General features: G+C 41.1%; 1 protein-coding gene across 8 annotated transcripts in view; it reads right to left on the minus strand.

The window, feature by feature from the left end:
- Positions 1-14,761, minus strand: part of DENND2B (DENN domain containing 2B) — a 197,401-nt gene that overhangs the window by 47,554 nt on the left and 135,086 nt on the right. For all 8 annotated transcript variants that reach the window (XR_011141364.1, XM_068945009.1, XM_068945014.1 and 5 more), the window contains 4 exons: positions 8,857-9,005; positions 6,204-6,419; positions 2,760-2,856; positions 1,748-1,792 (listed from right to left, as the gene is read on the minus strand). Coding sequence is in view for 7 of the 8 variants with exons in the window: in XM_068945009.1 (XP_068801110.1) it covers positions 1,748-1,792; positions 2,760-2,856; positions 6,204-6,419; positions 8,857-9,005 (507 nt within the window). In the remaining variant the exon portion in view is untranslated. The remainder of the gene's footprint in view (positions 1-1,747; positions 1,793-2,759; positions 2,857-6,203; positions 6,420-8,856; positions 9,006-14,761) is intronic.

Raw genomic sequence — 14,761 nt, forward strand, 5'->3', positions numbered from 1 at the left:
GCAGATTCAGATTTATGGCCACGTCCAGTCCTGACCCAAAGGTACTCCCCAGTCCACTGACCTGTCCCCAGATCACTGAGCTAGAGTAGTCAGTCACATCATTACCAATTCCGGTAGACCAATAAGTAAAAAGAAGCTAAGCGAAAACAGCTGTCTGTATTCTCTTCCCACCTCTTCACAGCAGGATCTCTGTGCAATGGCAGGCAAAATATTAGCAGTGCATGTCAGCCCCTTAGGACTGCATTCACTGACACAGCCCACAGTTAGCCAAAGGCAGAGTGTCCCTTGTGGTAGGGAAATAAGATGTCACAAGCACTTGATCACAGCAGTAATTAATCAACAGGAGAAAGGGGAAACCTCTTGATGATCAGCTGTCAAGGACTAGTTCAACAACAGCAAGATTAACAGTTATTTTGATAAAGTATTCTGGGTCTTGGTGTGCCTGCACAGCCAGGAAAGCCAAATCCTAAGAAAGCACATCTGTCCTGCTTTGAGATAGTCTCACACTGCTGGCCAGTGCTTCTTATTTGCAAGAGATAAGAAAAGGAGCCCATCCCACCCCAAAAGCTGGGGACCTAACAAATCCTGTCAAGCTACATGGGACAACCGGATCTTTGGCTCTGGATGCCTTGAGAGTATCTGTGTAATGGTAAGGTCAGACAGAAGCAGTTAGTTAGGGAGCCATCAGAACGAGGATCCTCCTTTCCACAGCAAGGAGGGGAAAAGCTTCCCAGGTCCCAGTAAAACCAGAATATCTTCTCAACAGCAAGAGAGGCCAGGCCTTGTCTGTCCTCCTTCATGAGCTACGGGCAGGAGCAACCTCTATATTTTTCTACACAAAAGAAAATAGAACTGAAAGTGCTTTTGGGGTGGTATCTGGCCTTCCTCATGCCTCACTGTATAACGTCATTTACAGCTTCTTTTGGGTGAGCTGCTGTGTATCTTACTGCCACTTCACCTGAACAATTCTTTTTTCCCCTCAATGTTTTCCAGCAAGTTTTCCAACATGAACAGTAAGCAAGTGACACCTGCAGTAGACAGATAAGAAGTTACTCCTCATCTCATAATCATAGCTCTGCACTCCTGGGTTTTTTCCTCATTTATTAATAACATGATAGATTTGAGGGTTTTTTAATAATAAAATTGGCTGCTGCTGCCTTTGTCTTTCGTTGTAACTCTCTCTGTGTATCAGGACTCTTGACAAGGAGGGATGCATTTACTGGTCTGGTTCAAGCAGAGTTTGTGCAGGTGCTGTGCACTAATAAAGGAATTTCTACAGTTTGGAGACTGCAGGCCTATAAGAGAGTATAAGAACTGCTATGCTGGATCAGACCTAGCATCTTGTCTCCAATAGCAGCTAGTAGTAAACACGTAAAGCAGTGAATGAATAAGAAAACGGTACATTTATCCAACCCTGTCCCTCTAAGTTTGCACCCAGTAGTCACTCTGGAAAACACCAGCATCTGTGACACGGCTGACAAAGCAAATCTGTCAAAGGTTCAACTGTTCTTCATTAGATGACATAATTGCCAAATCCTTCTTAGATCCTCACAGGTCATTTTATTCTCACCTTACACATTCATGTTCCTGTGTCAGAAACTTTGTGAGTCCTACTGTAATGGAGTTAATATAGTTCAAGGAGGAAAATATAATCCATGGGCTGGAACAATGTGCAGTAGCAGGAGAATGTATGTTGACAGGGACTGTGACAGCAGCTGCCTAGAAGCACTGAAGACTGATCCCTTACCTTTAAACCTGTCATCTGAGTCACTCTCACTCTCACTGTTTTCATCTGCAAGGGAGATAAAGAGGGATCAGTTAATGCAAAACCAAAGCAAACGAGAATTTGGTTTAGTGCGGTGAAATTGGGAAAGAATCATATCTCACACTGAGCCTTATGATCTTTACGTGTTCTTCCCTGAGTTTTAAAACACACGGAAATAAACAGTTTGAATGACTCTTTTAGATTGTAGTTTCCCTGGAAGACATTTCAATTTTGCTTGCAAATAAGAGCTTTGCTTTGATGAAAGTGGAGTGTTCATTCTCCATTGGGGTAAATGACTGCACTGAACCCCCAGCTGTGCTAAACTACAGAGGTGAATGTGCCATTTGGAAAACGGATTGTCACTCTTTCACTTATTTTTCAGACTTCTAATTTCCGAAAGGAAGTTATATAGCACTTGGGAAGTCAAGGGAAGCCTTACGAGCTTTCCCTGGGCAAGGTTTTCAATTGGCAGAACTCACCACACTGAATGAGAGTAACATGCAAAAGGTTACCTTATGACAAGATGTATTTCTGACATGTATTCATGCATAAAGCTCCATTGTACTGCTACTACAAACATGGCCTGATTTTGTCTCTGGACCCATGCTTTTCCAGAAGCAATCTGAAGCCCAGAATGAGCTATGTTCACATGTTCATGCCAGGAAATAGCATGAATGAATTACAGGATCAAAACTGTGAATTTTGCACAAAACTTACAGGTGCAAAGTACTGAAAAAGTTAAATAAGGAACAGGCTGGGTGAGTCTTTAGTCAGTCATGGGACTAATAGTATTGACATTGCTGAGAGATTTGGTTTCTTTTTAGCCCATCCCCATTTTCTGCTTTGGTAGAGACAAAGTTACCTTTGTAAATAGGGGAAAGTTCTAAACAAAGTAGAGCAGAGGGCAGATGTAGCAGAGAAAAGAAGGCAATCTGTAGTTAGTGATCCTGTAACATTCAAATGGACTCACTGAACCGTAATGCTTGTGTCATACCTCGTAGGGATGCTGTCTCAATATTGGACATTGAAAGTTTCTTCAATCGTTTTTTTCCTCTTTTTGCACTGTAGATGGAATTAATTCTTTGGACAAGCTGCAAAAGAAGAAAATGTGTCAGTGAGAACAAACACTTCTCTGCTAGGAAACTTTCAGTTAATTTATCCAAACAAAATTTGGCCATGGATGATAGGCCAGCTGTGTCCTCTCACTCCTTTACTATTTCAAAATGGATTCCTCTCTCTCCTATTTTGGATCTCAGTGACATATTACTTCTTTACCTATGGATATATTTTCAGAAACGGTTAACCAAATCAACAAACCTAAATCCTATTTTCAAAAATGACTTAGACATTTGCAATAAAAGTGCAATGAGACTGAGGATTCACAGGCACATTTCGGAAACGTTATCCCTCTACAACCTCATTCCTCTCTTTGCTATTGCTTTTCTCTTCACTTGCAATGTCTAAACACAGTGATCCATTAGCCATAGCCAGCTTTGCCAGACTCTCACAGACCTTAACATCGTAACAAATTTTGAACACGAGTAACACATCTGTTAGCACCTCTCTGAACTGTAATTTTAGCATGTTCAAATAAGGACAGAAGGAGCTGGTCCTGGCTTTTTAAAGCCTTTTCAGGTGCGTAAATCAGTGGCTTGGAATCCAGATTATACCGACTGAGGACCTGGCCCACATGGACTTCTCCTCCCTCCCCCTTCCACCTTGTGCTGTGTTTATACAGACCTTCAGAGGTGCTGCATCTGCTTTCTTCAAGCTTATCCTGACCTACCAAAGGGTTTCAAAGTCAGCTACTAGTGCCAGCTAAAATAGAATTTTAACTTCTGGTAATCATCTTTAAGACCTCCCTCAGCAGGGCTAATTCAGATAATAACCGATTATCAAAAAAAAGAGATCTGAGATGATGGAAAATATTAACCAGATTAATTAGTGTTTAGTGACTTTAACAAGAGGTTGAGATTACTAAGAACTAGTAACAGAATATTATTATTTCTAATAAGTCCTAAATAGGAAGCAATTAATCTTCATAACAAGTCAGAAACAGCCTATATCATTCCATAGCAGCTTTCCTCATAGAATTACAGCACAATTTAGAAAAGCTGTTTTACCTCTGCTTGAAGACAGAAATAAACTTCGTGAGAGTAACTAATCTGCCCTAGGCCCAGCAGAAGGCCCGTAAGAGAGCACAGACAGAAACCAAGTCATCCAACCCCTCTGTTTCATCCACAGTTGAATCACACTGCCTACATTTTACAAGGAAAGCTGTCAGAAACATGTGTCCAATTTTGATGGCAAATTTTATAATTACTGCTCAAATTCTCTTCACACTTATACCAACACGTGGTCACAGCAGCTTCTCCGTGGTGGTGAAAAGAGTCTGGCCAAGAACACTGAGTTTAAAGTGTTAAAATCCTCACTTGTTATCCAGCTTGAAGAGGTATTTGAGGCTTTGTCTCTGCGTGCTGACTGAGCCATGTGCAACCCGTCTCCCACTGGGGAACTGAGGCTCAGCTGGAAGCTCCCTGCTAGCAGCCATGCACCTGGCTCTGCTCGCTGGGAAGCCGCCGGCCGCCACAGGCAGCGCCGGCGGGAGGAAATCCTGCCTGGCTGCCGCGTGGACGCCAGCCCAGGAACCCCGCGCGTAAGCACAGCCTCAGCCGTGCAGCGGAGGCCGCTGAACGAGGCAGCGGGAACCGGGGCAAGGGGCCCTGCTGTGACTTCTCACTCCCCTCAGCGCGCTGCTTCGCGCTTTCTCTGCTCGAGCTACTGCACCATGAGCAGAATACTGGCCCTGTGGGGACCAAAGCCCAGTTTTTTTAAAGCATTTAGATAGATGTTGCTTCACAAAGGATTCCTGTTATCTTCTCTTTGTGTTTTGCATCTGTGGAGGCCCAGAGTGGATGGGAGGAACAGGACTTTCTGAAGTTCAAGCTTTTCCACTAGTAACTAACTTACTTTCTTAATAAAAGCATGAGATTTTCCAGTAATAAGTGATTCTAGGAGCTAAAGCTGCCAGAAAAATATAAATTATCATGAGATTTGTGATAAAACTATGAGCATTCATATGCTGAAAACATAATTTCATATGAAGAAAACGTCTGTCCCTTAAATCAGACGGAAAATGAAAATTAGGTACAAAATCAACAGCTAAACTTTCCAAGTATTACACTGAACAGTAAGTTACTCTGTGAATTACTCCATAACTTCCGCCACAGATGTATGCTAACTTGTGCAGTAAGGTAATATATACCAAGAAAATAAAAATATAGTAAATATTAAGGATATATGATTAATTTCCTCCTTTTTTTTTTTTTGCTTCCTGCTTAGACAGAACTTCAGACTAATTGGAAGGAACATAAAAGTCTCCCTCAACTCACAGTATTTATAGCCATGTACTTTAAAATATGCCCTCTAAAAAGAACAGGAAAGAGCTAAATATACAGTAAAAATCAGTTTTGTTCACAAGCCCAAAATAAACATATTGGTAGTTCTCTCCCCTCTATTGCTATTGCACTAGAAAAGGTTTGGTTTTTTTCATATCTCACTTTGAACCAGAAAATCTGAACTCCTTGAAAAATAGAAAATTAATTTTTACTTCAAACCCATCAAGACAACAGGGTTATCAGGCCGGGGTAGGTTGTCAGGAAACAAAGGCAAACATATAGCTATTTCCCTGAGAAGAGCAAGAAATGAAGGAAAAAAATCCACTTCAGATGCTGCTGCACATTATAAATAACTGCTCAGCCATCACTCATTCAAAATCATCAAGTTAGTTACGAAACAACGCTCTGGCCCAGAGTGTTGTAGAAAACTGTTGTAGAAAACAAGAGCTGGTTTAAAACCAACTCTGGGCAAAGCTGGCTTTCAGGTATTTGCTACTTTGGGGCCAGAGCAGTTACTCACTTCCAGAGAAGGGACCTCCACTGCATGGGTGGGTGTAGAAAGGAAAAGTGTCTTGCCTCCCAAGAATTTCTGTTTCTGTTGGAATCTCAATTTTCCCTTTGGAGGCAAAAAAGCTTTCAGTGATGGGTAAAGGCTGTAGAGCAACTGAAAAGCTCCTTCAGATGGGTGAGCTATCCTCAATACAAGTCTTGTAGTTGAGGCCTTGAAATCAGTCTTATCTCCAGCTGAGGCCCAGAAGTCAAACATAAGGGACCACTGAGCGCTCAGACTTCTTTAACTTGAATCAGATCCCATCTAGTTTTAACAGGCCCTTGCAATTCCTTTGGCTGTAGGGAAAAGGAGGGATGTAAATGAGGCTGTTTATTGGGTGGTGGCAATAATCCCCACAGCATAGTATTTGTCCCTCTAGGGCCAGTTGAGATAGCTCAGTGAGCTGTTTTGCCCTAGCGTTTTACCACTGGTGAAACCCAAGCTAGACCCATATGATGCTTTGCTGGGGACAAGATGACCCTGGCAGTACCTTTGGGATCCTCCTGGCCCGGCGTGTAGACAGCAGCTCGCTCGTGGTACTCAAGCTGTCCTCGTTGAGGCTGGAGGGGGAGGAGGGAATGCCGAGCTGTGCCAGCAACAGCATGTCATCATGGCTGTGCCGCTTGGGTAACCGCGGCAAGCGGTGGCTCTTCCTTTCCGACCAGTTCCCAATGCGCAGAGACTGGCTGCTGGGCTTGGAAGGCAGCTGCAGGAACAAGAACACCTTGAGCTCTTCCCTTCCTTGGCAACACTTACAGCAGAAGCAGCTCTTTGTTAGCAAGTTGTGGCTACACAAGGACACCATGCTGGGCAAGCCACTGCTCTATGGAGTATGCATGAAGAGAGGGTTCAAGGTCAAAATGAAAAGATAAGTGTCAATATCTAAGACTTTATTTAAGCTTTGCTTGCTTTGCTTGCTTTGCTGTGATGTAAGTGAAAGAGAGCAAGCCATTTCCTCCACCTCGCTCTCCCTGTTTGCCTGTACACCTAATTGTCCTTCCTGTATCTACCTCAAATATTGTAAGAAGCTTAACCAGGATGTCTAGCGAAAAGTACTATTCAGTCAAGCAACTGTTAATTGGCATTTGCCAATATTCTCTTTGTAGTACTACTAGCCATAAACCTGCAGCAGTAAATGCCCCACTTTTTCTACTTGCAAGGTTAATCTATTAAAGGGCATACATACGTTTTTACATATATATAATCCACATACATACACACACACACATATATATGTATGTATGTATTTTTTCCCCCAATTGCAGCCATACCACCTGAGATTAAACCTAGGTGTCTCTGTATGTGTGGGTTTTCCATCACAAATACATCGTCATCAATAAAACACTCTTTTTATAACGGACAACTTCAAAATTGCAACCAACAAAGGGGAAAGGAGAAGACACAATGGGATTCAAAACGACCACAAGCCAATGTTTCTGAGGTCTCTGCTTACCACAGGTCTGCACGCCAGGAAAACTTGCAGCAGTCTATATTTTAGTGAAAGGAATTCTTTTTGGAGATGACTGTCAAAAGTCTGCTGACCTACCGATCTCTTCCATCTAGTTTATCATGATCCATGACTGAAAAGTTATGTTGCTAATCCGGCTATGTTGCTAATGTTGGAAAAACTGGGTGATAAATGGCTGCCAAAGCTGCCGTTCTTCAGGAAATGGAGACTTTTCTATTTCTGGTCATCGGAGAATTACCCAGGCCCATAGCTGACTTGCTGCTAGTGTCTCTTTGCTTTATATATCAACAAAATGACAGTGCAGGTATGGCAGAACCGATGGAAACTCCTGGCCACGTTTCAAAAAGAAGCTACTGCAATAAAGATAGCCTTGTTGCTAAGATACCAGAGATTATGTCTTTACTGGATAACTCCAGAGAAGTCACTTAAATCTATATATCTTTTGGTCCTCCTGTGTAAAAGGGAGATACCCCCTACCCTACGCTTTTGCTTTATCTACTAAGATTCTCTCTGGGTCGTGAACTGTATCATACCACGGATCTATACGGTTCCTGCCCTAATCGGACAATCTGTTGGATCCTCTAGAAGCTATCACAATTCCTGTTAACACATATACACACACACAGTACAGTCAAAAATAGTTGTTATGTATAATGCATCTCTCACTATGAAGTTACCTTAATTGCCGCAGTTTCTGTTTCTCCTCATTCTGCCTGATTACTCACTTTCCACCTGTTGTGCCCCCTTCAGTAACTTTGCTGAAAATATTCCTGTTTTGTAAATGATATGCCACATGTATACTAAGAATCCTGATCCTACTTTTGACTCTCGGATTGTGGTGCACAGATGCACCCACACACGATAAGTAAATAAAAAATACTTACTAGGTCACTTTATAAGGCCACAATGTAAATTTCTGTGACCTTTTATTCAACCTCATAATTTTTTTTTGTTGATTCCGTGTAAAATGAAGTTCCTTTAAATGAAGTTTTGAATCTCAAAATGATATACCTGATAAATTTCCTTATGAATACAATGATCCCAGAAACAACCAAGAAACACGACATTTCACAGCTTCCACACAAAACCAGACTGCTTTGGAAATTCACCACAAAATGAAAAGTCTGCCGAGTTCCTGATCTTTGCTTTATGCCGTGAACAGAGCTATTTATTGGGGGGGGCATGCTTGGCCTACTCCATCTTACAAGAAAACATGCCACACTACCAAGTTACAATAGGCCTCACATAACAATACATCAGCAAGATTAAGAAAATGAGTTCTTTCCTTCCTGTCCCTACTAAAAGCCCTGCTGCACATTCAGAGGCAATTCACAAAGAGGCTCAATAAAATGAAACATTTAGGGCCAGATTCAGCTCCCTGAACAACTGGTGGAAGGATTCTGACTAAACACCTCAGGCTTTAACCAGCACTCCTCAGGGCTATTCCAAACAGCAAACAGCTTCTGCAATTTAGTGCTGAGACTCTGACTTAGAGCTGCCAACAGCATTCACAGCAACAATTTATGTATTTGATCACACTCTTTTTCTGTTTCCCTTCTCATTCTGTACAGCTGCTCTTTCTGCTATGTCATGATTGATTCTCTTGCAACAGTTTGAAATAAGCCTCTCCCACAGAAAGAAAGGAGCTGTCCTGCCCTGAGAAGCAGTGCGTTACCTGGGGAGGTGCTGTGTATTTCCTGTCCTGCGGAGTCCACATCCTGTGCAAGGAATCTAGGGAATTCTCCGAGAGCTGATGGGATTTTCGGCCCGCGTGACGGCCTTTCAGCTCCACATCCTCATACGGGTTTTCCTTGGGTGACTCGCCTTCACATTTTTTTTTTAAAGAAAAACAGACAGGAATGTAAAATTAAAAAAAAATCATGTGAACGAAGTGAAAGGCTTTTATAAAAGCTCCTCAGCTTTCAGCATGACTCATCCCTCTTGCTGCAGCTGGAAGCATTTGGACTAGGATTTGGCTATGAGGTCAACAAGTTTCTTTTCTTTTTTTTAATAAAATGCAAAGATTTCATAAGATGTGCTTCTGAGCATCCACAGCTGTGCATAATTTATTGATATATAAAAACAAAGACATATAGCTACTTTAAAGCATATCAGTAGATTTTATAAATCTATAGCAGACACTCACAAGGTGAAACGCACAGCAGTAAATAACTGCTCTTAACATACCACCCTTATACAAGATAAGACAACTTTCATTTGATGCTACCTTCATTTTTCTCTTCCCCTCACAGAGGAAAAGATAGAATAAACACTTCAGCTCAGCAATGCCAAGAGAGTATACTGGAAAACGTAAAGGAAGAGGCAAGAATTTTTGCACCAATCATACCGTGTCCTCAAAGTGTTCTTTAAAAGTACATCATACTTTCTAATTAAGCAGCTATTCATTTCAATTTGTCTAAAACCAGTATCTCCCAGAAGGGTATTCATCCAGCCAGTAATATATGGACACTTGAGCAGTTAATCCCGAACTAAGAGTTGAACGAAAAAAAATATATCTAAAATCAGATTGCCATCCTGGAACTTTTAGTATCTGAAAACTAGAACCAAATTTTGTAATCCAGATTTAATGTATGAGATCTAATATCCTTCAGCAGCCATTTCTACCTAAGGAGCAGAGAAACAACTCAGAACTTCTAAATACACTAAACCTCTCACTAAACTAAGAAGCATGAAGATGAATGAACATCAGTAAATGGAAAATTTTGTATCCGTTTCTTCAGACAGTTCAGCAGCAGCAACTGGCTTAGAACTTCAGGTTTTGTAAACACACGTTCATTCCAGTTTTGCATCCATCTTATATAGAGAACCATCCCAAAAAACTGACCTACTCAAGTTCAAAACTGCAACATGCAGAAACTTGAAACATGCAGGAAGTTCAAAGTTTTTGCATCACTTTGCCTGTGTTTTGATATCTAACAATGACTCTAAAACCTGTGGTTTTAGCAAAATATATATGACAATTCAAGCTATTAAATATAAATTTTAGAAGAAATCCAGTTGATTACACATTGTATTAATTGAGAATTGATGACAGACGACAATTGAGGCATAGATATTCCCAGTGAGAGTAAGGCCTGGATTAAAACCTAGTATATTCGACCACCAGTTTTGTTCTAGATAGAATACTACGTTTCCTCTTCATACACAAGAAAACAGTTTGTGCTTTCTGCCTTATTGTTAAGCCTGGAAACATGGGATCGCTCGATTCATCGATTATAGCGATAAAAGCTTTTGCTTATCAAGTTCACACACTCACATGTTACAAGCACTGAGTAAAAATATGGTCTTACTTCAGCAGTGCATCTTACTAAGATTTCTAGTCAAATAGAAGCACAAGTGAATGTTTTAGCACTGTTTTAATTAGAAAGCCTGAATTACTGCTGCTCTTGAGGAATGTTTGAATTGGCAGTCATAGCTTATTATCTCATCCAGAGGGAATCCAATTTTAGAGGCTGTACTATCATAGTCAATCCACACATGGCATGGAAAGAAGACCTTCAGGTGCAGGAGGTTCTTTGAGGAAAGGCCTCCTGAGGAATTCAATGAACAGGATAAATCTAAAGCAACAAATATTCTTAAAAAACATTAAAGCTACAAAAGTCTTGGGAGGACTCTAGTACTGATTGATTCCTTCTGCAGGAAGAAAAATAAATAGATAATTGCACACTAATTCTGTTACTTGTAAGCTCTAGAGCTCCAGATATGATAATCATAACAACAATAAAGAGTAAATGTTGCAAAATGCTTTTTACTTACAGCTAACTGGAGTGTAGCTAGCATAATAAAATTTCTTGTAAGTCCAAGTCAAGTATAGGTCAAGCAAGCATTTCAGAACGGATTAATAGATTTCAAAATATCCAACCACATTAGACAGCAGTTAAACATACACTTCCTTGTGAAAACAAATGTTATTACATTAGTCTGTACAGCATCCAAACTCCTGAGCAGAAACAAGTCCATCAGGTGAAGAGAAACTTTTTTACAATGTAAAGTACTTAATATTAGGTCAATCCCTTTTCCAAGATTCAATGTAAAACAGAATTGCTTGAACCCAGTTAAATTCAACATTACTACTGTTGATCTGAAATATTAAGTACAGAAACAGGCCCAGAGAAGTCTTGAACTGGGGAAAAGGGAGGAGCAAGGAACCATGCACAGAGGCTGCTTTTCTGCCTCGGATTCTCTACCAAAAGAAAACTTAGGCCAAATTCCTCTTCAGTGTAACGTGGAGGTCAGTGGAGACACTAAAGGGAGGATTTTAACTCTTTGCCTAGAGCTGTGCAAGCTTCTACAGATGACCGATTTTACTGCTCATGAAATGCAACTTTATGCAGAATAGTTCTTTATTTTCCTTTTTTTTGATTAAAAATGAAATTATTTCAGTTTTTCATTTTGAAATGATTCCTAAATGTGCTTCACTGTTTTATTTTTTAAAGAATAACCCCTCCTCCCCCAAATCTCTGATAACAAAATAGTCTGATCAATCCGAAACAACCTGTTTTTTCTGAGTTGGTATTTGAACCAAGTTTTTGGTTCAGCCAGAGAACTAAAAGATAATTTATTTGCCCAAGTCTTAGATGACCACCATTTTTAGTATACATGCTCTCTCTGGTAGAATAGACACAAAAGACCAGGTATGTAAAAAGAGCACCAGTCAGCCCAGCTAGACTGGTTACTGAGAGTCAAGAATAGGAAGGATAAGTGACAAGAAACCCAAGACTGCAAGTAAGCTCAAAGAGATGAGTGAGAATACCCTAGACTGCCTTAGAGCAGCATTTATCCCATCCACCTGCACTGTGACTCCCCTCCACAGGGACTAAGAAGTGGGAATGGATGGTCACTGGCAGGTGTGGGTCCTGCAACACAGGGAAGCTCTTGGGAAGGGCAGCAGTGGCTGAGGAAGGTTTCCAGATAGTTGAGCTCACTCCAGAAGTTTGCTGCTTTAGTCTCCGTATTTCTCCTCTTTTGGTGCCTCAACACTGTCACTTCTCCTGGTCCCAGAGACCAAGGCAAGGAATGTTCACCATCTGCAAACCCTGCTTTTGCATTCATTTGTATTTGCTGCAAAAAGAAAACACATTTACCATGAAAGAACAAGGAAACTTCCTTGTTTCTTCCATATGTCTGTCTCTACTGGAAGCCAAAAGGAGAAACACTGTGCAGTACAGAGGTTAGGCTTGTCTTAAGGAGGCTGTTCCAGCTACCACATCAGACAACAGCAGACTATCACTGACTTCAAAGGAAGCTGAATTAGATCCCAGAAAGCATACGATTACACTCAGTATTACCCTTTTGGCAAATACTGTTTCTAATCACCATGCCTGCTTCCAGTTCTCTTTATAAGCACTTTTGTTTCCCATTCTCTTGAATTCTACGTACCAAACCGCTGAGTTAACACGCGACATTTATCTACAGGACATTTATCTTCAGAAGATCTCACAGGCAATGCAATGATTGGTCCACAAGGGAAAGTAAAAAAAAAAGATAAAATATCCAGTGATCTTTAGAAAAGTCATGAGGAATGCAGTGCCTTGAGCTTAAGCATTGATGAGTCTCCTCCAGCAGTTGCAGTTCCTTGCTCCGTGACGCTCTGCAAGTCAGCCACACCAAGTCCTGAGGCAGCACACAATGTTCCTCTGCTCAGCCTCTCACACGTGGCAAATGGGAAGCAGAGGCACACTCAGCAAGCCTGTCTCACTCTGAGAAAGGAGTGAAAAATAAGACTGAGGGCGAAAAAAAAAACAAACAGGCAGACACTTCTCTATAAATGGCAGAAAGCAGGGAAATGCATCGTTTCTTTCTTGATGGGAGAAAGAATTATGAGAGGAACCAAGTAATTCACTGAGTGCTGACTATAACTACTGCCTTCTGCACTGCCATGAAGTGAAAAAAATCAACATCAGGTACACATTAAGGGGAAGGGCTAATCATATTTGTCTTAACTTTTGGGGTCTAAATTAGGAGCCAATGCTGACAGAGGGAAGATACTGTCTCCAGAGAGTGATGCTGAATACCCAGACTAACAGCCTACAGCTTTTTTCCCTGGCTGCAAAGGAAGCCTAAGCTCCTGATCTGTATTGAGATGGCTTTAGCATCCAATAAATGACCACATATTTATTTCCTGAAAGCTACAGCATATACACAAAATACAGGGCGACTAATTTATTTTATATTATAATGAATTGGGAGATCAAAGCTTCAGCTGCCAACCTAGGAGAGATTTAGGAGAAAGCAGCACATATCTCCAGAGGCAAGGGGCAGAAACAGTGGTAATACATGGGTAGGAAAAGGGGCATGAAGAGTGGGAACTGGGACTGAATAAGAGACAAGTAGAAATACTTAAATGAATACTCTGTAGGTTCTTCTGATGCTTGTGGCACCCATCTTCTGATGCTTGTAGTACCTATCTCCTAAACCTTTTGCAGTGTTTCTGTAACATCAGACACAAGGGGCAATATCAGTTCCTTTCCCAAACACAATCCCACTGATACCATCTACAAATTCTTGAAGCATCTTTTTCACCTCCTGCCCATGTTCTCTTTTAAGTTGCAGATATAGTTCAATTCAGCCAGCTCATGCACATCTAGTGCACACAAGCCCTTGCAGAAGATTAAGATAAAATACAACTGGGAACGCAGGAAGCAAGCAGAGACAGATGCTTGCGGAGTTCTACTTTTGCTGCCGTTGAAGAGGAAGCGATGGGAATGAACCTGGGAGTGTTTGCACTGCATGAGGCAACAGCGTGGGATTCGTGCGTTATGCAGATTTACAGCTCCCCTAGCATCTTTGGCCCACTTAAGTCCACAGAACTGCTCAATGGTGAGAACCCAGGTGCATTCTGTGCCTGCATTACTCATTCATTTTATTCATAAAATTACATAAACACAGATTCACACCACCAATGCTGGGGGAAAACTCAGCCATTGGAATGTTCATGAGCATGTTCAGATCAAATGGATGAAAACCACAAAATCTCCACACTCTCATAAAGTATCTGAACTTAGATCTTTAGTACCTATATGAGATCTTTCAACATCAGAGAAGCTGCACCAGCATATCTCAGCTGTGGAATTTACTCCAGTAGTCTGTATGGAGAGGAACTACATCAATATCCAATTACAGCAAAGACACAATGTAGCTGCTTTGAAAAGCTATTTCTGAACAGAAATAAGTTATAGATCATTACCTGCTTATAATCCTATCAGCCAGTAGGTCAGGTCAGTACTGAGTTCTCAGAGACTAAGTAGAGCATCTGCAACATGCAGGGCAACAAGTCTCAAATGCAATCAGCCTTTTGAGCCTTGATTCTTGGAGTTTGTAGTTAAGAGACTGTACTTTCTAAACCTTTCGAGCTTTGCTTTGCTGTGTGATAAGTAGAAGAAACATTGCAGAGACTTTCGTGTGATAAGTAGAAGAAACATTGCAGAGACTTTCAGCTCCCTGCTATCTCTGCAAGGACTGCAAGAACTTAGATTTGTAATCATACCCAAGCATAAATTGCAGAAGAATAAGCATGGCTGATAAATGAATAAAAAGCTTCATCGAAAGAAGTCATCCAA

The sequence above is a fragment of the Struthio camelus genome, chromosome 5, assembly GCF_040807025.1.
Source record: "Struthio camelus isolate bStrCam1 chromosome 5, bStrCam1.hap1, whole genome shotgun sequence".
Taxonomy (NCBI): Eukaryota; Metazoa; Chordata; class Aves; order Struthioniformes; family Struthionidae; genus Struthio; species Struthio camelus.